This window comes from Emys orbicularis, chromosome 21 (assembly GCF_028017835.1).
Source record: "Emys orbicularis isolate rEmyOrb1 chromosome 21, rEmyOrb1.hap1, whole genome shotgun sequence".
Taxonomy (NCBI): Eukaryota; Metazoa; Chordata; order Testudines; family Emydidae; genus Emys; species Emys orbicularis.
Genome location: NC_088703.1, coordinates 5,319,389 through 5,342,943, shown reverse-complemented (window position 1 = coordinate 5,342,943; position 23,555 = coordinate 5,319,389). Strand labels below are relative to the sequence as shown.

The following is a 23,555-nucleotide window of genomic DNA, read 5'->3' as shown; positions in this document are numbered from 1 at the left end:
TCATGCACAATCACACATGCACACGCTCGATCACGCACCTGCTGTAACTCACACACATACACAATCAGACTCCATCACACAGACACACAAGCTGTCACACACAATCACACCCACGCTCTTTCACACACAATCACATGCACACTTTCTCACACGCACATACACACAAACCGCCTCCCATGATCACACTCACACTTCATCACACCCATGCTCACACTCTGCACTGCACGCCTCAGGCACAGACGCCCTCTGGTGGAAGTGGCTTCTACTGGACCCTACAGAAAGGCTGAGCCCTGGCTGGCAGACACTTAGCAGCACCTGGTGTTCAAATCCAGCAACAGCCACTGAAAACGCCTCTCCTCCCGCCCCACATCTCTCTCCCTTTACCAATTCTTTCCTTTCACCCCCTAGCACTGGCTTTTCCAAGTGGGTTTGTATGAACGCACCCGTCTCCAGGCCCTGGTTCTGGCCCGGGACGGAATGCTGTGGGGCCAGGACAGGCGGGATGCCGCGCTGACATCCCGTCACAGGGCAGAGGTGCCCGCATAGGGTGACCAGATGTCCCGATTTTATAGGGACAGTCCCGATATTTGGGGCTTTTTTTAATATAGGCTTCTATTACCCCCCAATCCCTGCCCTGATTTTTCACACTTGCTATCTGGTCAGCCTATGCCTGCATGGCTGCGGGTGGGGGGGGGGGTTGTGTTGTGTTGAGGACACCGGGAACAACGGGGGCGCCCCGGGGCAGAGTAGAGCCCGCCTAGCCTGCAGGGGAGTCTGTGCGCAGCATCAGGAAAGCGCGGGGCAGTGGTGCAAGCACCCGGACTCCTGGGTTCCAATCACAGCTCTGAGACAGACTCATGCTAGGTCCCACCCCCCCTGCCCGTCCCCAGCGCCCCATTCCCGGTTACCCAGAATCCCCCAGGGCCCTGCCCGTCCCCAGCGCCCCATTCCCGGTTACCCAGAATCCCCCAGGGCCCTGCCCGTCCCCAGCACTGAATTCTCTTTCTTTGGGGTTGAGGTCAGAGTCAGAGTCACTATCCAGGATCCAGATCTAAGGGTTGAACCGGAGGGCAGGAACTGGAGCAAGCAAGGTAGCAGGCAACCAGGGGTTCAAGGCAGGGGCAGGACAGAGGCCAGGCTGGGTGCAAGGCCGGGGCAGGAGCAACCCGGTCACACAGGAGTGGGCACAGGGGTGGACAGGAGCATTAAGAAGCCACCAAGAGGCTGTTGGCTTAAGAGCCAGCCTGCTGGCTGCTTGTGGCCAATCTGGTGGCGTGGCCAATCTGGTGGCGTGGCCAATCAGGCAGCCTGCTGCTGGCCAGCTGCGCTGATGCGGCTACCTGGGGACTAGCTCTGCCGCGGGCCCTGATTCCCGACAAACACCAACACAACTCAAGCGCGTGGGAAGAGAAAGCCGTGAGAATGATCTTCAACAGAGACCACACCCTGTGTTTGCTGATAGCGCAGCATTCCAACGGGGGATCCTATTCCACACTGAGTACGTCCCCTTTACTGGCGGTTTATTTTCCAAACGGTAGCCAATTTGCGGTTTCCATTCAACGTGGCACGCATCGTTTTCAGATTCAGCACGTTTGCATTACGAAAGAAACCGTGCTTACCAGCTTCTCCCCAGAAATGCTTTCTGTTCCCTGAACAGCAGTGCCGCTGGGAATCTGGCCCCGTCTACACTAGAAACGTATATTGGGATAGCTATGTCCCTCAGGCGGTTGAAAAATCCACACTCGAGAGATGCAGCTATACCGACCGAACCCCGGGAGCAGACAGCACTAACCTAGCTACCGCCTCTCGGGGAGGTGGATTACCTATGCTGATTGGGAGAACCCCTCCCATTGGCACAGGGGCTACCACGACACAGCTGTACTAGGAGTGGTGGAAGCTTCCTAAAAGTGGGGGGCCACTGGTGCCCAAACCGTGGCCCTGCCCATAGGCGCTGACTCCGGGGGTGCTCCGGGGGTGGAGCACCCACGGAGAAAAATTGGTGGGTGCTCTGCACCCAGCGGCAGCTCCCCGCCCCGCCCCAGCTCACCTCCGCCTCCACCTCCGCCCCTGAGCGTGCCGCCGCATTCTGCTTCTCCCCCCTCCCTCCCAGCGCTTGCGCTGTGAAACAGTTGTTTCTCGCGGCAAGCGCTGGGAGGGAGGGGGAGGAGGAGGAGGAGAAACGCAGCATGCTTGGGGAAGAGGCGGTGATTTGGGGAGGGGTCCAATAGGGGCAGGGAGGGGGCGGAGTCAGGGCAGGGCCGGGGATGGGGGGGCACAAGCACCCACCGGCGCCAAAGAAAGTTGGCGCCCGTGGCCCTGCCCCATGCACCGCCCCTTCTCCCAAGGCCCTGCCCCTTCTCCCCGAGCCCCCGCCCTCATGCCGCCCATTCCCCCAATGCCCCGCCACCCTTTCTCTCCAAGGCCCCGCCCTCACGTTGCCCCTTCCCCCAAAGACCCACCCCCGTTCCGCCTCTCCCCCCAAGACCCCGCCCTCTGCTTGCTCCTCTCCACTCCGTCCCCCTCGTCGCTTGCCCTTTACACTGACACTGCATCGACCTTTTATTACATTGCCCATGGAGGTGGAGTTATTAAGTCGGTGTGGCGGGGTAGTTACATCGGCGGGAGCAAAATTTTAGTGTAGACACTTCCATAGTTAGGTCAACTAAAGCTGCCTTGCGTTGACCTAACTCTGTAGCGTAGACCGGACCTCTACCCTCAAACGAGCATAAAGGACCCTAGCTCTGTGCACTGTTTTCAGGATGCATGAGCCACGGAGAAGCTAATGAGGAGCAGCTGCCAGACCCGCTGACCCTGCACCCCTCTCTTGGGCCCTTGCACAACATGACCATGGCTAACGACCAGTTCTGGGTTCTCAGCTCCCTAGATGGTTCCCAAATGACCCACGCTGTTGAAAACTCTCCCCTTGGAGAACTTCCTGGGGAGGTGGGTCAAGATGCAGGTTTACCCTGAGCACCTAACGATTGGGTGGGTCTAGATGATCATGGAAATAGCCTAACGTCTGCGTTCAGAGCCCCAGGGGCAGCTCCACTGATATCTGGCAGCGTGGCCTAGCACGTTGAGCACTGGACTGAGACTCAGGGCACTTGGATTCTGTCCCTGGCTCCACGGATGGGTGATCCTGGGCGAGTCACTGCCTCGCTCTGTGCCTCAGTTTCCCCATCTGTAAAATAGTGATGATGATACTGACCTCCTCTGCAAAGTGCTTTGAGATGTACCCATGAAAAGCACTAGATAAGAGCTGGGGATGATATTATTATTACTCCACAATAGATGCTGTGGGGGAATCATCCCATGCATCAGATGGGGGCTTGCAGTATTCAGCACGGCCACACGTCCTCGGCAGAGCTCTCAGGTTGGGAGGCTCATTCAGGGGATGACAGCCCCAAGCCCCACTCTGCATCAGCTCAGAGCCCATGGCACTCATCAAAGCCAGGTGCTTTGGGATGGGGCCACACGCTGGATCTCTCTGCACCTGCTGAGGTCCTGTGGCCCATGGCCACGCGTCCCATGACGGGACTCGGTGAGAGCGGGCACCCCCCATGTTGGCTCAGAGATTTTCCCTTGGTGCCGCCCAGTCATAACCATGCCATGTCCTGGCCTAAGCCCCCAATGCCGCCCAATCACGCCTCCTGCCCCGGGTGCTGCCCAATCATGCCCCCCTGGTGCCAACCAATTATGTGCCCCCATGATGCCGCCCAATCACGCCTTCTCCTCCAGGTGCTGCCCAATCATGCCCCCCCCATGCCATCCAATCATATGCCCCCATGATGCTGCCCAATCATGCCTCCTCCCCCGGGTGCTGCCCAATTATGCCCCTCCCCCGGCCCAGGTGATGCCCAATCACGTCCCACCGGGCGCTGCCCAATGGAGCCTTGGGGCATGGCCACTCTAGCCCCCCTTCCCTGGACTCTATGGTGCGGAGTCGCCCTTCCCTCGCTCCCCCGCCTCTCTATGGCTGAGCTCCGAGCCCCGCCCCCTCGCCGTCAGAGGGGCCCGGCGCCTCAGCGCGCGTGCGCCCGTTTGCGACACCCCTCGCGGCCCCTCCGCGTTGCTGTTTGCGGCAGCGCTCGGCGGGGCGGTCGGGTGCGCGCGGTTGCCAGGGTCGCTTTACGGCCCGGCGATGGCGGAGGGAGAGCGGGCGGAGCAGAACGGCGGCCTCGGGCGGCCCCCCCGGGAGGGGGAGGCGGGGGCGCTGGAGCGGGCGGAGGCCCTCAAGAGCCAGGCCAACGAGTACTTCAAAGGTAGCGGGGGGAGCTGCCAGATAAGGAGCTATTGGGGGAGCCGGGAGGGGCTGCCAGATGTGGAGCCAATGGAGGGGGGGGGGGCTGCCAGATGTGGAGCCATTGGCGGGAACCGGGGGGGGAGGGGCTGCCAGATATGGAGCCATTGGGGGAGCCGGGGGGGGAGGGGCTGCCAGATATGGAGCCATAGAGCAGAGTCATAGCGGGGAGGGGCTGTCCGATATGGAACCATTGGGGGAGGGGCTGCCAGATGGGGAGCCATTGGGGCAGTCGGGGGGGGGAGGGGCTGCCAGATGGGGAGCCATTGGGGCAGTCGGGGGGAGCCATTGGGGCAGTCGGGGGGGGGAGGGGCTGCCAGATGGGGAGCCATTGGGGCAGTCGGGGGGGGAGGGGCTGCCAGATGGGGAGCCATAGGGGAGAGTCCTAGCGGGGAGGGGGCCGGCACACAGGGCGCCATTGTAGGGCGGGGTTAGGGAAGGGGCAGCTAGATGGGGAACCAAGGGGCGAGTGGGAGGGATGATGGTGGGCAGGTCCTGCCAGCTGTGGGGGAGGGGCTACCAGAGAGAGAGAGAGTCCTATGTGGGGAGCAGAGAAGGTGGTAGGTCGCCAGAGGCAGCCTAGTCTAGTGGCTAGAGAAGGGGAGTGGGACTCGGGGCTCCTGCGAGTGGGACTCGGGGCTCCTGCGTTCTAGTCATGGATTCCAAGGCCAGCAGGGACCAGATCATCTAGTCTGACCCCTCGTACAGCAGAGGCCAGAGAACTGCCCCAGATAATTCCCAGAGCAGATCTCTTAGAAACCTGGCACTGGCCACCGTCGGAAGACGGGATACTGGCCTAGATGGACCTTTGGTCTGACCCAGTGTGGCTGTTCTTATGTAAACCCATCCCATCTTGATTTAAACATGGTTGGTGATGGAGAATCCACCATGACCCGTGGTAACTTGTTCCAAAGGTGGTTTACCCTCACCGTTAAAAATGCATGCCTTATGTGGGATGGATGGAAGTGGGAGGCTTGTGGGGTCTAGTCATTAGAGCAGGGGATTGGCTCCTGGTTTGTGTTCCTGGCTCTGCCAATGGTGTGTGGGGTGACCATGAGCAGGATGCATCCCTGCTCTGCGTTTCAGTTTCCCTATCTGTAAAATGGGGATAATGATATTGCTCTGCTCTGTACAGTGTTCTGAGATCTACTGCTGAAAAGTGCTGGAGAAGAGCTCAGGATTATCACCATGGCTATGATTTGTAGTTACGTGCAGGGCAGAGGCCTCATGCCAGCAGTGGAAGCACACTGCCCTACACGCTCCGCTCCGTTTGCAGGGGTGCCAACAGACAGGGCATTATGGTTTCAGAGCGAATGCTTTCCCCTTCTCTTGCTCTTTATCCAGGATCTCCAAGCAGTTTGCAAGGATTTGTTAATTCGCCCCTACATCCCCCTGGGCATCCTAATTTCACAGCTGGGGAAACTGAGACATGGGGCGGGGGAGGTGACTTGTTCAGGGTCACCCAGGCAGTCTGTAGCAGAGCTGAGAGTAGCACCCAGGAGTTCCGGCTCCAAGTTCCCTCTTCTAACTGCTGATGTCTGCTCTACACGGGAAAGCTTTATGGGTATAATTATTGTGACTCGGGAAGTGATTTTTATTTTTTAACTGAAATAGTTACACCAGTGCAAGCCCTAATGTAGAAGCAGTTACACTAGGATCACTTAGGAGAATAAACTATACTGGTCTACGCACATTTATACTGATGTAAGTGTGTCCACCCAATAGGGTTGTACTGCTGTACCTGTGCTGGCACACTTAAAGTGATTCAGTTTTGATGTGTAGCTGTTCCCTGATACCCATCACTGGGGTATTAAATCAGAGTAAGAGAGGCCGAGCTAGCAAAGGGCCTCAGGATGTGTGGGTGGGGTGGGGGGGAAGGTGTTCAGCTGAAGTGACTAGCATAACGATCTGATCTGTTGATGGGGTTAGTGTTAGAGGAGACGTTGATGTGTCAGAGGGTTTGTTTACATATGGCGCTATTCTGGAATAACTCCATGGTTGAATCAGTTTAAAATAAAACCTTGTGTGTGGACACTCTTATTTCCATTTAAACCAGGCTTATTTCAGTTGATCTTAAATTGGTTAAGAATCAGTTTAAATTAACCAAAAGTAAGCCCCTCTTAAATCAAACATCCACACGGCAGATTAAAACTTATATCTGGTTTGAAATCAGATATAAGTTAAACCAGTGCAACATTTTTGTGTAGACAAATCCTTATTCCAGAATAAGACCATCCACATGCACAGTTTATTCTTTTAAATTCACATCCTACCTTATTCCAAAGTATTTTATGTAGACAAGTTCTTATTCTGGAATAAGAGTGCCTTTTCCCAAATTAGCTTAGTCTGTTTTGGAAATGGATTAAGCCAAACCAGAGCAAGGCCCTCTTGTTCTTGGATAAGAGCGTGCACACATGGAGTTATTCCTGAATGGCTGTTCTGCTTTAAATTCACACCCTACCTAATTCCAGAGTGACTTTCATGTGTAGACATGTCCTGAGGTGAGGTGAGGGCAGTACCATCTGATGCAACAGAGGGCATATTCTCTCAGGGGAGGATTTGTGGAGCTGAGCTTAATAGTGAGTGAGATGAAATAAATTATTGGAGGAAGCGACTGGCGGGAGAGGGAAGACATTGCGGATGGGCGTCACAAATAGGGCACTGGTTCCCATAGGTTCCCACCTTGTGGCTTGGTTCTGAATGCTTCAGAAGCAGCCTGGCCTGTTTCTTTGGCATAAACAGGAAGAGACTAGCTGTGCCCTGCCAGCTGGGAGCCGCCTGAAGAAATACTTCAACTCGATTGTTGCTTTGCTTAACTTCCCTCTTTCCGTATTAGGAGGGGTTAATGTCCAGTCTGAGAGCAAACACGGCCCTCTTGGAATAGGCCATGTGTGTGAGCTTGTTAAGGCCACTTGTCCTTAGCCCTGAATTTCTGTCCATGGGAGTGTCTGGCTGGCCTTGTGCTAAAGAGACCCCATCTCCCCAGCTTTGAGAGCTTTTCAGCAGGAGATAGCCTCCTTTCTTCCTTGCTCTTTGTCAGCCATTTCTTTATCACTGTAACCCTCCTCTCTGCAGGCAGCCCTTCAGGGGGAGACTGGAAGTCATTTCCCCAACCCCAGGTACCGCTCTTACCTCTAGATATGATCTCTCCGGGGCAGGATGGAGGACTATGAGGAAGTCTGTGCTTCCCGTCCTGGAACTTAAACAAACCCTGTCACCGCCACTGACTCTAGGAACAGAGGATATGCCAAACTGGATCAGACCTAATGGGGGGTAGTTCCAGTTTCCCATCTCTCCCCAGCGCTCAGCACCAGCTGCTTCAAGGAAGGTGCAATGGTGGAATTAACTGATCAGAGCAGAAGGTTCTTCCCCATCAGTCAGCGATTTGGCTCTTGCTGATAGCACTTCTAAAAAATGCTTTGACTTGTGTCTAACCGACGTATGGAGAGCAGAAATAGGGAAGTATATCTATCTAGAAGCGATTACCTGGCTTAGCGTCTGGTGAGATCACGTGATCAGGTATGTCTTTACTAGAAGTGAAGCCCCTAAACTGCACACACAAAGTTCCACGCGTTGTGACTGGTCCCCTTGATTTCCATGGAGTTGCTCTAATGGTCGAAGTTAAACGTGTGTAGAGGAAGGATGGCACAGTGATCGTGGCACTCTGGTTTAGGACTGTAGAGATGCAGGCCTAGTTCTCTGTGCTGCCACAGTCTCCCTGTGTAACCTTGGAAAGTCACTTTGCCTCTCCGGGCTTTGCCGCATTGGGGTGTTGTGGGAGTATGTACACTAAGTATTGGGAAACGCTTTGAGATCTAGGGATTAAAAAGTGCTGTACAAGAGAGAGGTGTTATAGAATCATAGAATATTAGGGTTGGAAGAGACCTCAGGAGGTCATCTAGTCCAATCCCCTGCTCAAAGTAGGACCAACACGAACTAAATCATCCCAGCCAGGGCTTTGTCAAGCCGGGCCTTAAAAACCTCTAAGGTTGGAGATTCCACCACTTCCCTGGGTAACCCATTCCAGTGCTTCACCACCCTCCTAGCGAAATAGTGTTTCCTAATATCCAACCTATACCTCCCGCACTGCAACTTGAGACCGTTGCTTCTTGTTCTGTCATCTGCCACCACTGAGAACAGCCAAGCTCCATCCTCTTTGGAACCCACCTTCAGGTAGTTGAAAGATGCTATCAAATCCCCTCTCACTCTTCTCTTCTGCAGACTAAATAACCCCAGTTCCCTCAGCTTCTCCTCATAAGTCGTGTGCCCCAGACCCCTAATAATTTTCGTTTGTCCACATCCCTTCTGTAGTGGGGGAACCAAAACTGGACACAATACTCCAGGTGTGGCCTCACCAGTGCCGAATAGAGGGGAATAATCACTTCCCTCAATCTGCTGGCAATGCTCCTAGTAATACAGCCCAATATGCTGTTGGCCTTCTTGGCAACAAGGGCACACTGCTGACTCATATCCAACTTCTTGTCCACTGTAATTCCCAGGACCTTTTCTGCAGAACTGCTGCTTAGCCAGTCGGTCCCCAGCCTGTAGCAGTGCATGGGATTCTTCCTTCCTAAGTGCAGGACTCTGCACATGTCCTTGTTGAACCTCATCCGATTTCTTTTGGCCCAATCCTCCAATTTGTCTAGGTCATTCTGGACCCTATCCCTACCCTCCAGTGTATCTACCTCTCCCCCCAGCTTAGTGTCATCTGCGAACTTGCTGAGGGTGCAATTCATCCCATCATCCAGATCACTAATAAAGATGTTGAACAAAACCGGCTCCAGGACCGACCCCTGGGGCACTCCACTTGATACCGGCTGCCAACTAGACATCGAGCCATTGATCACTACCCGTTGAGCCCGACAATCTAGCCAGCTTTCTATCCACCTTATAGTCCATTCATCCAAGCCATACTTCTTTAATTTGTTGGCAAGAATACGGTGGGAGACCGTATCAAAAGCTTTGCTAAAGTCATCTTATCCAGGTTCCTATTTTTGGTTTGATAAAACTTCCAGTTTGTGACTTGCAATGAATCGGCCACTAGGGGGCTTCCTTCACAGTCCTTTAAAATATACGGTATTAATTTCTGGAGGCGTCAGTGCTAAGAGGGTGTCAATAAGATTGCAGTGATTTCAGAGAAAAGCAAACAAACGGTCAAGGGGCTGGACGGGAACGGATTTATTGGGAAAGGCCGAGAGAGGGAAACTTGCCTAGTTTGGCCAAATGACCACAGGTGCGGGGTGGTACATAATGACCTAGTCGCATTCATGGTAGAGAACGTTACTGCAATACAAGGGGATGAAGCAAAGCAAGGGGTGAGTATCAGGGAGAAGTTTCCTGGATAACAAGATCTCAACCCCAGGAAGGGATGGAAATTGTATCGGAACGGGACAAAGCCCTGGAGGAATCACCATAGTGAAGGGACAGTCTGGGCTGGAGCGTCATGCTGGATTCAGTGCGATGTGGTAGCTTGTGCCCTTTCCTGATTTCAGTGACCTCTGTGTTGACCAGTGACCTCATTTAAAAGGTGATGGGTGGGGAGGCGGGGGTGCCCAGGCTGGGCATCTGTCCATGCCAGGTTGCTCCATGTAGAACAGGGTGCCAGCCAGCGAGCGAGTGTTCCCAATACAGCAGCTGCTGTGTCCTGTGGGAAAGCAGCAGTCAGCCAGGTCTCTGCTGGGGGAGGAGGAGCTGGGTGCCTAGTCCTCAGCAAGGGACACAACCTCCAGGCTTTGTGTCCAAGGCCTGGTCTACACTGGGGAGGGGGGGCGGATCAATCTAAGATACGCAACTTCAGCTACGAGAATAGCGGTGCTGAAGTCGATGTATCCCAATCCGGCGGGTAGTGTAGTCGTACCCCATCTCTGGGCTGTCCAGGCTCTGCAGGGTATTTTGGGGGGATGTTCGATGACTTCAGCCTGATCTCTCTGGGAGGAAGCGGTCAGCGTGCGAGGGGCTCTGTGTGTTGTGAGTTGGCGAACGTGTGAGTTTTCTTCATAGGCTGTCCCAGCGATAGTCGGTTCAGCAGACCTCAACAGTGCTATCCAGAAAGCCCACAGGCTCGGGTTGGTGGCAGAAAGGCTCGGCTAAGTTTATTGTCTCCAAAGCACGTGATCAGCGTCCCACACGCTGCATGGGTGCACTGCTTGTATGCTCGTGACAAGGTACCAGCAAGTTCAACGTCAAGTCATCCCTTAAGTCAGTACAAAGAATCAAGGGGTGGTAACTCGATATTTATGGGATGAAACAAACAGCTTCTTCCATATCACCTTCCGTGCTTCCTGACATCTGCTTATTACCTCCCCTTGTACCTTGCTGCTGATGTCTCCCAATGCACAAACCAAATCCTTGACCAATTCTTTCTGTACCAGTCAAGGCCAGCCATTTTTTGTACTGTTAATGTCAATACTCGCGTAGCATTCACACAGCTACCACCCATTATTCTTTGTGCAGCCAGCCTGGTTGATTTCAGAACCTATTTCTGTCACCAGGTGCACACCAGGGTGGATAAAAATCAATGATTTTTTAAAAAAATATAAACAAAATCAGATTTTTTAATTTAAATAGATTTTTTTCATAAAATGCTTTTTGAAGAAAGAACCTATCTAAAGATAGTTTTAATTAAGATACATTATAGCTCAAAGATATCTCATCATGGAATAGGGATTATAAATTCTAATTCTCTAGTATGAGACAATATATTCATGTAATGTTTAAGAAAAGTTTTGTAAATGAGTTCCAATAGTTCATGGATTAGGGACCCAATTTTATGGGGTTCCAGGGGCTTCTGTATAGATTATTTAGGTTAATCTTCCTATCTACTCAATGGGACTCAGTGCTCAGTCTAGAAGATACCATCAGAGATGCTTAGTTTTGCAGTTCTCAAACTGTGGATTTGTGTTTCCAGAGATAACATGATTGTTAACAGCAAAAATGTTTTTAAATAAATAAATAATGTGGAGATAAGAAATAAGAGACCTCAACCCTATTGTCCCTCTGCAGATTTATGTACACAGAGTCAATCCCTTACCTCTCTCTAAAAGTGTAAAGTTTCAAAAAGTTCAATGAACAGAAGATTGTTGGGGGCGGAATAGATCTGGACAAGGAGAAGAAGTCTGGAGATAAATGTGAGAAGGGAGGGACAGGCAGTAGAAACAAAAGTGAAACTGTTTGAGCAGCATATTCCAGAAGTCTTGAGGTCTTTCTGAGTGTAGCCTTCATTGATTTGAGAACTACCATACCATTCTCTCACTAGAAGGGAAAACCTATAATGGCAGCAGGCCATAAAAGATACCCAGTTTGGGAATATTTTAATGATGTTCCTCTACCGGTGAAGTATATGTATTAAGGTTACAACACCCAACAAGAATGCACTTTTATGTAGAAATCCATGATTAAATCGAGTCCTCCTGACTAGTGATTTAAATCATAATTTAAATCAATTTGATTTAAATCAAATCCACCCTGGCACACTACGATAGGGTTGCACATAAGTGTTGTTTACTAAGGTTCCTACACTGTTGGCGTAAGATACCTTTACTGGAGCTTGGGTCCACCTTGGGATAGCCATCATAATTTGAATATTTTTACTCTTCTTACTACTGTCTAGAAAACAAATTGTAAGAAATCTGGAGTAATATTCTTTATTTCTTGCTCCTGTATCTGTTTTATAAAAGCGGGGCCATTTAATAAGCGGGGCCATTTTTGTAGCCTTATATGTAACAACCCTTGTTTGATTATTTCAGTTACCCTGTCTCCATAGGTTACCCAAGCCACTGCCAATGAAACATCATTATTTTCCAAACTATTGATTATTTACTTCTGGGGGAATTTTGCGTCACTGCACGCGTACAGAATTCATGGTCCCCGCATATTTCTTTGCTTCCCCGCAGAAAAATGACTTCTGACGGGGAAGCAAAGGGAAGCTGCAAGAGTGGTCATGCGCTCCCTGCCCGGCAGTGCAGGCAGGTCGGTTTGGGCACCCAGAGCAGCCGGCAGAAATGTAAATCACCACTAGGTGAGGAGGGGAGGCTGGGCAGTTGTGTGTGTGTGTGAGAGAGAGAGACTGTCCCTCTGGCTTGCTATTGCGGCATGCTCGGCATGGAAGGGCAGGGCTTTGGGGATGGTTCTGAAGAGGTACACATGGGGTGGGCAGGCTCTGTTCCCTCAGGCAGAGCAGAATGTAGCAGCCTGCCTGCTTAGTGAATTGTTCCCATTGTTTTTAGTGAATTCCCCCAGGAGTATAAAACAGGTGTAAAAATTTTAAGAGTCCTGTACATTGCCAGAGTATGGCCTTTTAAATGCTTGTGGTGCTTTAGTGATTAGAACTGGTCTACATTTTTGGGCTGAAAAAAATTCCTATCAAAATGTGCTCCATGAACTGTTTGCTACTGACCTTTTTGGAGATGGTCAATAGCCAATATAAATGGTGAGTTTGAGTCACCAGCCCACACTTGCTCTTCAGTTTCCTGTGATGTAACACTGAGCATATGGCTCCATTTATTTGTTGACTAATAACTAGAAGTAAAGGGTCAATACTAGCTACATTACTATTAGACAGAGGGGGTTTGGCGATTTCTGCCAATGCTCCCCACTCCCATTCTCCAGGTATTGTACTATAGTTTAAGTAAATTACCATAATAATTGAAACCAGCTTGATTATATTGCGTTCATTTGACAAAAAAATTGCAGAATTTTAAAATGTGTGCAGAATTTTTATTTTTTTGGTGCAGAATTTTTAATTTTTGGCACAGAATTCATCCAGGCGTAAGTCATTGAAAGGATAGTGGCGTTGAGGTATTCAAACCCGGGAGCAATCAAATGTATGTTAGCAATGGTTATTGTGTGTTGATAAAGCAACAGGTGACTACGTCGCCCAGTTTTCACTGCCTTTCCTACCCCATTGATGATGCTGTTCATTTTTAGATTTAGGTTTTCAATATCTCCTGTCTTCCATACAGACAGGCCGAGGCTTGTGCCTCCCCACATTGTGTCTGTGACACTTCTCTTTTCCCATCCTTGTCGCTTCATTAAAGGATTTTGAAAACCTTTCCAATATTGTATCTGTACCCTAATCTCTGTATTAAACCAGTCGTATTGGTGGATGTGCATAGCCATACCGGTGAAATTATAATTTGAGTGGCCCATCCATCCATCCATCCCACATTTTCCACCAGGAACTCAGTGGTAGGATGTAGGAAGAGGCCCGATTCCGGCCACGGTTGCAAATGTGGGCATTTCATTGATGGAGCAGTGATAGTGGTAGACTAAGTTGCGGGGATAAGATCGGTACCACGGTCGGACAGGTCCGTAATACCCTCGCATGATAAATATATTTGCTAATACCTGGAGACCTTACCCAAATTCCTGTGTATAAAGCCTCATCTTCCAGCTGGAGATAATTAATACAAATGGATGCACTGCACTTATCCTCTACGTTGATAAAAGTTACTCTATCTGTCAAGGCCCTGTATGTTTTAATGATTCCTTCCACGTGGTTCGTTACTGGGTTGACTGCTTTAAAATAAAATCAACTGCTACATCAGCATTCTCACGTGGGTATGATTTAATATTAGACGGCAAAGTAAGGTTATCCCCTACTATTGCTGTAATTGGACGGTCCACTCTTTGATGTGTGGTAAGTGAGACTTGTTCCCTCTCCTGAATTCCTGCTTCCTTTTCCGTAGCTTGCGGGGGTTCCTGTACAGTGGGGCTATTAATTGCAGGTGTGTCAGTGTTTTCTGTAACAGCTGAGTCAGTGTTGGGAGCTAAAGTACGGGTAATGGCTAGGGATGTAAATCGGGTTTAAAAATAGTAACAGTTTAACCTGTTAAAATTCTATCGGTTAAACATTAACTGTTAAGGAGTTCACATAGGCAGGAAACTAGGGGTGCGGAGGTGTGTGCTGCAGCAGCCCCACGTCTTATGCGGGGCTCCACTGCTGCCCGCACCCGGCATCCCAGCTTCCGCCCCGGGCCCAGGCTCCCCGCTAACGCCCCGCGCCCGGAACTCTGCTGCCGGCAGGGGCACGGGGCTCTGCTGCCAGCCCCTCAGCCGCTCTTTGCTGATGTAGCCCGACTACAGCCTTCCTTCTGTTTCACATATTACATTTAGAACTGTTCCTGCAGGCTGGCCGCTTCCAGTTCAGTGGGATTATTTGAAATTTCTACCCAAATTCTTTGGTCACGGAACGTGTCTGGTTTAGTCTTTGGGTGTTAGCCAGTCCCTCTGCACGTTGGATCGCTACCATTACACTCGGCAGTCCTCGTATCCAGATTAATTTCATGACCTGTGAAAACAAAAACAATCACTTCTTGGGGTTTTTTTTTTTTTTAAGCGGCTTAATTGTATGTATTGTAAACCTTATTTGATTGAGGTACATTGGAAAGGGCAAAAGCCATTTTCCTGCCAGCGCTCCACATCCAATTCAAACAAAATTTCATCCTCTGTCATGGGATTTCCAAAAAAACCAAACTAGGATTTGGTTGGATTGTAGGCCCGGCACTTGTCCATCCAACCTTTGGACCCAGCATCTAGAGTGTTTTCTTTCCTTCCTGTTCCATTTTCCATATTGTTGTGTATCTGTTATTTCATCAAATAGTTAGTACCTTGTCTATTTTCCACCATATTCATGCTTTTCCAGTTAACTTGTCTGACAGGATAAGGCCTACTTAATTCAACGGTTGTCATTTGATTCCAGGCTACTTATGTTAATGCCTGGGGCGCTGATACGGCCCATAGGCCCAAATTTAATAAAACTCCATCCCAATTTGAAAAGATTCCATTTTACTTGTAGATGGTTATCTTTTGAGATCGTCTATAAAAAAAAGCACAAGAGATGTAACGTACAGTTTAAACTCTGAACTCTTTGAACTGCATGGCGTGTTTCCACCGAGGTTGGTTCTCTCTTTCGACCAGGTACAGTGATGGTCCCAGTTTATTTATAGTCTGATGTGGACCAGGCCATTCCGTTTCTTTTTTGGGTGGTGGGACAGTTTTAACCATTAGTTAGTCCCTAATTGCCACTATTTTCATGAAAGGCTTGATTCACTTTTTGCTGGTGCTGCGGCTAACCCCTGGACCGGGCCCAGTCAATATTTAAAACTATTCATCCAGGTTTCTGTGGCCAATGCTGCTATCTGGGGGATATCATAGATTTTCTGATGCAGGCATAGGCCTTCCAAACAGTATTTTATGTGGGCTAAGCCCAGTCGTACAGTTTGGATGACTACGGATTCTTATGGGCACCCATGGGAGATCCAGATCCCAATTTGTGCCTAGTTCATCACGTACCGTAGATAACTCAATTTTAAGAGATTTATCCATTCTTTCTACTTGTCCTCTGGCCTGAGGGTGGTATGGGAAATGCAATGGTAAGGGAATACCAGCCCGAGCTCCCATGCTTTGGTACACGTCCAATAAATGCTGGCCCATTATTAGAATCGACACTGTGAGGTAAACCCCATCTAAGAAATACTTCTCTCATTAAGGCTTTGCGGTGAGATTGCTACCTTCCTTTCATGTGGGGAATGCCTCCACCCACTTACTGAAACTATCCACAATGACAAACAAAAATCAGTTCTTCCTAGATGTTATAGGCAGTGGCCCTACAAAATCCACCCGCAGGCTTTGGAACAGCCCTTTCGAAGCCTGATGCATTAGCTCACCTCTTCTTTTTCGTTGTGCAGGATCTTGTTTTGCACATGTTAAGCAGCGGTGTGTATGCATTTCCATGTCTTCCCTTATCCTTGGCCACCAGCCTATAGCCTCTTCTAACTTGGGGTGTCCCCCTACAAGAGAGTCACGTATCCAGCTCACCGATAAATGTCGTCGTTGCTGTGGAATTACTAAAACCCAGTCGTTCTCTGGATTGGCCAAGAGTAAATTCTTTTTTATTTATTGTAACCCCATGCCACTTTGAAGGGCATTCTGAAATCTATTGCTTGATAAGTCATCTTGCATTTTCTGCAGCGTCCGTGATCCTTCCTGATTTTCTCTACTTCTCTTTTGTTCTTCCCTTGCCCGAGCATGGGTGGTTACAGCCACAGGGGTGGTTTCACACAAAGTATCCTCAATTGCTGCTGCTTTGGCTAATCTATCTGCTTGTTCGTTTCCCCCACTGCAGTGGCCCCCTTTTTTTTAATGTGACTTTATTTTAACTCTTCTGATTTTTTTTTTTTAATAGCTAATTGCCAGGTTCTCTAATCTTTGCCATAGTGGTTTGTGTTTAATCTCAGGCCCATCCGTTCTTGTACAGTTTATAGTACTCTACCAGGGAAGGTAGATTGTAACACCTTTGTACACGTAGTCTGAATTGGTCCCAATAATGACTTTACAGATGCTCCCCGACGTACGCCTTGCGTAACTTGAATTTTGCATAAATCGGAAACGTATACCTGACCATTACGCCAAACAAACAAACAAACAAAACCTTCCTATTTCTAGCTTACGGAACTTTTTCCGTAAGTGCGGATTTGCGTAAGTCAGGTTTGCGTAATCTGGGGGGCATCTGTAGTTTGTTTTCCTTTCATTAGTTTTCACACTTCTCTGAGTGCAGCTGCTTTTGCAACTTGTGTTCCCCTCTATCCAGCTTACGTTGAAAGCACTCCTGTAGATGCAATTCCCCGTGATGTTCCTACATCGCAGGATGGTTTTGAGTTACCCGAGTAATCATTTGAGTAACGTTATTCTCAAACCCAAATGTGTGGGTACTTAAAGAGCCCAGTAGTGTTCGAAAAAGCAACGGCTCCTCCTCCCAATGGATTCCCACCTCTTGCAGCAACTGGGAATGTTTGTGTCTCTGCAACAGAAATTCATTACAATTTTCGAATGGTTCCCACTAAAGCAGTTAGTTCATTAATCTTTAATGCATCAAGTCTAAGTGTGAGTCCGCTGGATAGACTCCAGGCCACGTTTCCTCACTGTCCTTTTTGAACTCGTGTTTGCTTTGCACATCTACGTACGTGTGAGTTTTCGCTGCATGCTGTCCCATCTCTGCACAGATAGTTGGTTCAGCAGACCTCAGTAGTACTACCCAGAAAGCCCACTGGTTCGGTTCGGTGGTAGAAAGGCTCGGCCAGGTTTATTGTCTCCAAAACACGTGATCAGCGTCCCATACGCTGCACGGGTGCACTGCTTGTGTGCTCGTGACAAGGTACCAGCACATTCAACGTCAAGTTGTCCCCTAAGCCAGCACGAAGAATCAGGGTGGTACGTTGATATTGGTACGGTGAACAAACATGTTCCGTACCACCTTCTGTGCTTCCTGACATCGGTTACCTCCCCTTGTACCTTGCTGCTGATGTCTCGGACAAAACATCCCTGTTCATCACTTCTGTCAAACCATCTTATCTTGTGCTCGATTAGGGTGGACCTGGGTGAGTCTTCTCTTCTGGGATGTGTTTACACGAACACCCAGTGCCTAGTACTCAGGAGCACCTGGGTCTCAGCCCCACTAGCCGTGCCTTTGCCAAGTTCATGTGCCTCATGGTGAACTTGTAAGCAAGTGTCTGTTTGATGACAGGGCCTGACTTTGGCTCCTAGCATGGCCTGGCTTTGCTGACAGTGGTTCAGGCCTCAGGTCTTGCCCCAGGGCCCATGCTCCAGGCTCTCTCGCTCTACTCCACTGTACTTCAGAACGCCTCTCTGAGGGGGCTGGGGGTGGACGAAGGCTTTATAGGCTCCGCCTTCCTCTCTGGGCCTGAGATGTAGCACTGTGGGGCTGGGCCAATCCCAACATGCTATTGAGTGCGGCTCTGCTTCAGGGTGGGGAGGGGCCCCCGGCCACATTCTGGCAAAATCGCCGGGGGACGGCTTGAGTTCTGGAGAGGTGCAGGGGAGCCCTGGGTGCCTGAGGGCTGTTGTGAGTGCTGGATGGACCCGTAGGTGCCACCTTTACAGTGGGGAGGCGCTGCAGGAGTGGGAAAGGGGCCCTGCTGGCTTGCCATGGCTGGGGCAGGCAGGCTCACCCCCTCTGGAAGTCCTGGCTGGCACCGCTGGGGAGGTAGCTGGCAGTGCCCTGGGGAGAGCGGGGGGAGAGTGCCCTGCACTGTCACTGCTGAGGTGGGGGAACCTCAGTTCTGCTGACTCGTGCCCTTGATCCTGACTGGCGCGTCCGAGAGAGCTCGGGGACAGCCCAGGGCTGTAGGCCGCCTCCTGCTGCTGTTGCTGCCCCTGAATGGATCTGTTACCCCCGCAAAATGCTCCTGGGTCCCCCGGTGCTGCTCAGTCCTGGTCATCCCGCTGACGCCCCGTCTCTGTTCTGCTCCCCCCCCAGGCAAGGACTACGAGAACGCTGTGAAGTATTACAGCGAGGCCATCGACCTGAACCCCTCCAATGCCATCTACTACGGCAACCGCAGCCTGGCCTACCTGCGGACAGAGTGCTATGGCTACGCGCTCTCCGACGCCACCAAGGCCATCGAACTGGACAAGAAGTACATCAAAGGCTACTACCGGCGGGCGACCAGCAACATGGCCCTGGGCAAGTTCAAGGCCGCCCTGCGCGACTATGAGACGGTGAGTGCGAGCCGGGGAGCTCTGCTGGGAACCCAGCGTCAGCGCCGCAGTCCCCTCCGGCATTGCAACGCTCTGGCTCGAGTTCTGCCTTTTCCAACACCTGGTCGGTAACATCACCTGGGTGTAGCTGAGAGCAGAGCTAGCCGTGGAGGGCGTCTGCACCCAGGAGGGTGGTGGGTTGAAACGGGGAGGGGGACAGCCTAATGCCAAGTCTCACACTTCCCCGGGCCTCTACTTGTCATGCCCCTTTGTCTGCCTTTCCCTCTGTTTCTCCCTCCTGCCTGACGCTGGCCTGTAATGGACTCTGTGCTTTCCCCCTTCCAGGTGGTGAAGGTGAAGCCAAACGACAAAGACGCCAAGATGAAGTATCAGGAGTGCAACAAGATCGTGAAGCAGAAGGCGTTTGAGCGCGCCATTGCCAGCGACGAGCACAAGCGCTCTGTGGTCGACTCCCTGGACATAGAGAGCATGAGTGAGTTGGGCTGCGGGGCTCCGGGCCTGGCTTCTCTGGTCACGTGGATTCCAGGGGTGCTGGGGGAGAACTGGCTAACTTGAGGGAGGGGCAGTTACCACGAGCTCCCGGAGCAGCGCTGGGGCACAGAGGGCTAATGGCACCCTTGGATGTTGAAACGGGGATAGTGAGTAGGGGCGGGGAGGGGCTTTTCCCTCTGTACCCGGCCTTGGCGAGCCGACGCTGGATCCTGCGTCCAGCTCTGGTGCCTGCATTTTAAAAAAGGATGTTGCAGAATTGTCAAGGGTGCAGAAAAGAGCCAGGAAATGAAGGCCTCTGATGTCTGCGGAGAAAGGCAGAACAGGGACCAATGGCTGGCAGGTGAAGCCGGAGAAACTCCAGCTGGAAATCAGAGCCAAATGCTTACCAGTGCGGGTGACTAACCACTGGAACAAACAGCTCAGGGAAGTGGTGGGTTCTCCAGCCCTTGATGTCTCCCAGTCCAGCCCGGCTGCCTTGCTGAAAGACGCCTCAGTCACACACAAGTGATTAGGCTCGGTACAGGGGAAATACTCCGGCATGCGCTGTACAGGAAGTCAGAGGAGACTATGATCTGGTCTTGCTTCCTATTGCATGGATATCTTGCCATAAGTGCCTCGTGAATGATGCATGTCTCATGAACGCAGCTACCAAAAGGTGTGGCTCTGGGCCTAATATAATAGCTAGTTGGCCTCTGTGTCGCCTCTGCTCTGTGTAGTTTTAATCTGGGCTCTCACGCCACGATCACCCGCACCACACCTTGTGTGTGTGATCGGCATGAGACTGCAAGGACGTTGCTGGAGAGGAATATGTGTGTATGATTCCGACAAAGCTGGATCCCATGTGCCTCTGGCATCCTTACAGAGAATTGGGGCAGGTTCAGGGTGGTGTTACCCTGACCACAAAGGCTGCTGATTCATGACTAAAACCGAGGATTGGAAGCTGGGAAATCTCGGTTGCTTTTGAATCTATCTATACAGTAACATGTGCTAGGGATCAGCGCCCCCGTTCTGCCAGGCAGTGCACGTACACAGTGAGTCAGTCCTTGCCTATGAGAGCTTGCAGTCTGAACAGATAAGGCGAGGGAAAAAGGAACAATCGCTATCCCTGTTTTACAGATGAAGAGCTGAGACCCAGAAAGATTTAGGGATAAATCTTTCAAAAGCGCCTTAATCCCATTTGTAAAACATCCAAGTCATGGAGACTCGGGCGCCTCAGACCCTTAGGGCAGGTTTTCAAAGGAATTTAGGCACCTAAAGAGGCAGATTGGCACCTAGTGGGATTTTCAGAGGCACCTAAGCAGGTGAAATCAATGGGGGTTTTGGCACCTCACCTGCCCAGGCACCATGGAAAATCCCACCTTAGTTAAGCACCTAGCTGCATCTTTAGGCTCCTAAACATCTTTGAAAACCCGGCCCTAAGGGACTGAGCCACCCAGCTCCTGTTGATTTAATGAAAACCTGCGTAGTCACTTCTGAAAATTCTTGCCCCAGACCACACAGCGAGTTCATGGCGGAGGCAGGAATTAAACTCAGCTCTGCCAAGTCCCGATCAGGGGCTGTAACCCTCTCCCCCGTTCTCCTGCTAGTATCAGAAGGGCCCGTGGCAGGGACGCAGGCTTCCCGACTCTGGAAACCAGACTCGACTGGTAGCCCCTCGGAGTGAGTGCCGTGCCGAGCTTGTAAAAAGGGGTTCTGCCAGAAGTGCATTGTGGGCTGTTTTCTGTCAGCGACTTCCATCAAATTTGCTTCATTTATAAGAGCAAAAGGCTCCCTCTTCCCCTTGATGTTTCAGATGTCTCAGGAAGAGGCCCAGGTAGTCTGGTGGCTCGGGGAAGCAGGCTCTAGGATCAAAGCCATCTATTTCACACACCACGCAGGTGAGGTGGCTCGGCTTTGCTGTCGTCCCGTCCCCCCCCCCCCCCCCCTTTTTTTTTTTTTATGAATCACCCAAATCATTTTTCCTCGTAACCTCCTGGCTTCCGGGCTATTTACAGACATTCTGGGGTCTTAGATTTGTCAGCCTGGCCCTGTGTCAACCCAATCAGTCGGCATGGCAAGAGAGGAATGTGTGTCCTCTTCCAACCAGAGAGCGCCAGATTTATACAATGACAGTGTCCTTCATAGGGTGTGTTTGGGGGAACTGTGAAGGCTGTGGTGTATTGGCTGTGGAGGGGCGTGTCTGGCTGGACGAGTAGAAGATACAAACTCCGAGTGCCTTTGGGGGGTCTACTGAGAGCTAGGGTACAGCTGAGAGTAGGGGGGCGCTAAGGTGGCTTTAAGCCACTTTTATGCCCTCCCAATCTTGGGGTGCTTCAGGGGCTGGAAAGGCCCCACCGGCATATCTTAGATAGTCCTGGGGGCCTGTCTAAGTCACAGCACTATAGGTTGCGTCCTGACCCCAACACCCCCTTATGCCAGCGCTTCTGAAAGGGTCCTCTGCTGACAGCCTTACAGCTGTCTTCCACAGTGCCTGCACCGGGGAGAATCCTGGCCTGGCTGGATCTGGTGGGGTTTAGGCCCCTTTACACCACTTTGGCTCTTCTGCGTAAAGGGGCTGGAGCGTCGCTGATGGTTTCACCCCTTTTCACTTCTTTGCTTTCAAGGGTGTGTCTGCGGTAGATAGTAGATGTGTTGTCATGTGTTGCTGGCAGACGGCTGGCCGGGAGCCACTGGATTAGCTCTGGTTTATTGGGGCTCTTCACTTCTGATTTTTTGGTTCTCTGAGTCAGACCTGACTCCACAAACTGCGGTTAACTTCCCTCACCCATAAGTGAACTTTGTCGTGCGGGACGATAAAAGTCACCGCTTGTGTAAATCCAGCACACGCTGTTGGGAATTGGACCAGCATTCCTGTCTTGCTGAGCTGAGTGAATGGGGTGGGTTCCAAGGTGCTACAGTCATACAAATAATAATATGGGGAAAGGCCAATAAGTAGCTAGGCAGCAGCAGTTGGGAAAAGCTGAGCTGTTAAAGCAGTGATCCCAGGGTGTCTATAAATAGCCCTCCAGCTGGAAAATTACAAGGAAACACGATTTTATGACTCAAGAATCAGAGCAAAACATCACCTAGGCCAGATTTTCTGAAGAGCTCACGCGATTGGGTGCTGAGATCTCTTGAAATTCTGACCCTTTGGGGGCACAGATTCCTCAACTTTATTGCCGGGAGGGATTGTTAGGTCATCTAGTCTGATCTACTGTATAACACCCATCCCACTACCCCTGTGCTGAGTCCCTTAACATATGATGGGCTAAGTGTCTCTTCCGGAAAGGTCTTGACCTCAAGCCGTCGAGAGATGGAGAATCCACCCCTTCTCTCGGGAGTTGGTTCCAGTGGTTAATTGCCCTTGTTGTTCAACGTTCAGGAAGAGGAGTGCTTACAAATTCCGAGTGCTGGCCCCTTTACCGAGCAAATGGCTACAGGATCATCCGCCCACATGTTGATTTCAGCTCAGCAGAGCTTTGTGCTTGTGGTAGGAATCAGTTCTTCCTACCTGAGAGCAGCTCCAGTGCCCAAAACATGCACCTAATCCGCTTCTCTGCCTGTCCCAGCTCAGTCTCCTCTACCAGGCTCCCCTGGACAATTCATGGAGGGTTTTTGATCAGTGGCTTGTCCCTCTGTCAGGTGAATGTCTTTGGTTCCAGGGCCTGTTTGAGCCGATGGGGCTTCATCCCATGATGTGTCGAGCGCCCTCTGGAGTGGGAATCAAGGGGACTCTGCCTCTGGCAGGATCACTCCCCTGACGACACTGCCTTTGGAAGCTTCGACTCTTAAGCTGATGCACGAAGGAGTGGATTCCTGTGCAGCTGGGGATGTGTGGGGTGCAGCTGGGTGGAAGCGGGCAGCCCGTGGAAGCAGCGGAGGCGGGTGGGGCAGTGCCCGCAGGGCTCTGGATTATTGGGTGCCATCCTGTTGCTAATGAGTGATTCTGCTCTCCTCCTGTCTCCGCGTCTGCCAGCCATCGAGGACGAGTACAGCGGCCCCAAGCTGGACAACGGGAAGGTGACGCCAGCGTTCATGAAGGAGTTAATGCAATGGTACAAGGATCAAAAGAAACTCCACAGAAAATGTGCCTATCAGGTAATTGCCCGCCCGCCCTGCCATAGGGCGGGAGGCTCATGCGTGGAATCCTTCGCCTCTTCTTCAAAAGGAGCTGGCATCCTCTTTCCCGGCTGTGGGTGACAAAGACTGCCGCGGCAGGCCGACAGGAGTCCAGGGTGTAAAATGGAGCCAGCCAGTGTCACCCTGT

The 23,555-nt window shown here is 51.2% G+C and overlaps 1 protein-coding gene across 1 annotated transcript in view; it reads left to right on the top strand.

Moving 5' to 3' along the window:
- The first annotated feature begins 4,141 nt into the window (after positions 1-4,141).
- Positions 4,142-23,555, top strand: part of PPP5C (protein phosphatase 5 catalytic subunit) — a 42,811-nt gene continuing 23,397 nt past the window's right edge. The window contains exons 1-4 of the mRNA XM_065420954.1: positions 4,142-4,262; positions 18,576-18,817; positions 19,142-19,289; positions 23,265-23,386. Of these exons, the coding sequence (XP_065277026.1) occupies positions 4,142-4,262; positions 18,576-18,817; positions 19,142-19,289; positions 23,265-23,386 (633 nt within the window). The remainder of the gene's footprint in view (positions 4,263-18,575; positions 18,818-19,141; positions 19,290-23,264; positions 23,387-23,555) is intronic.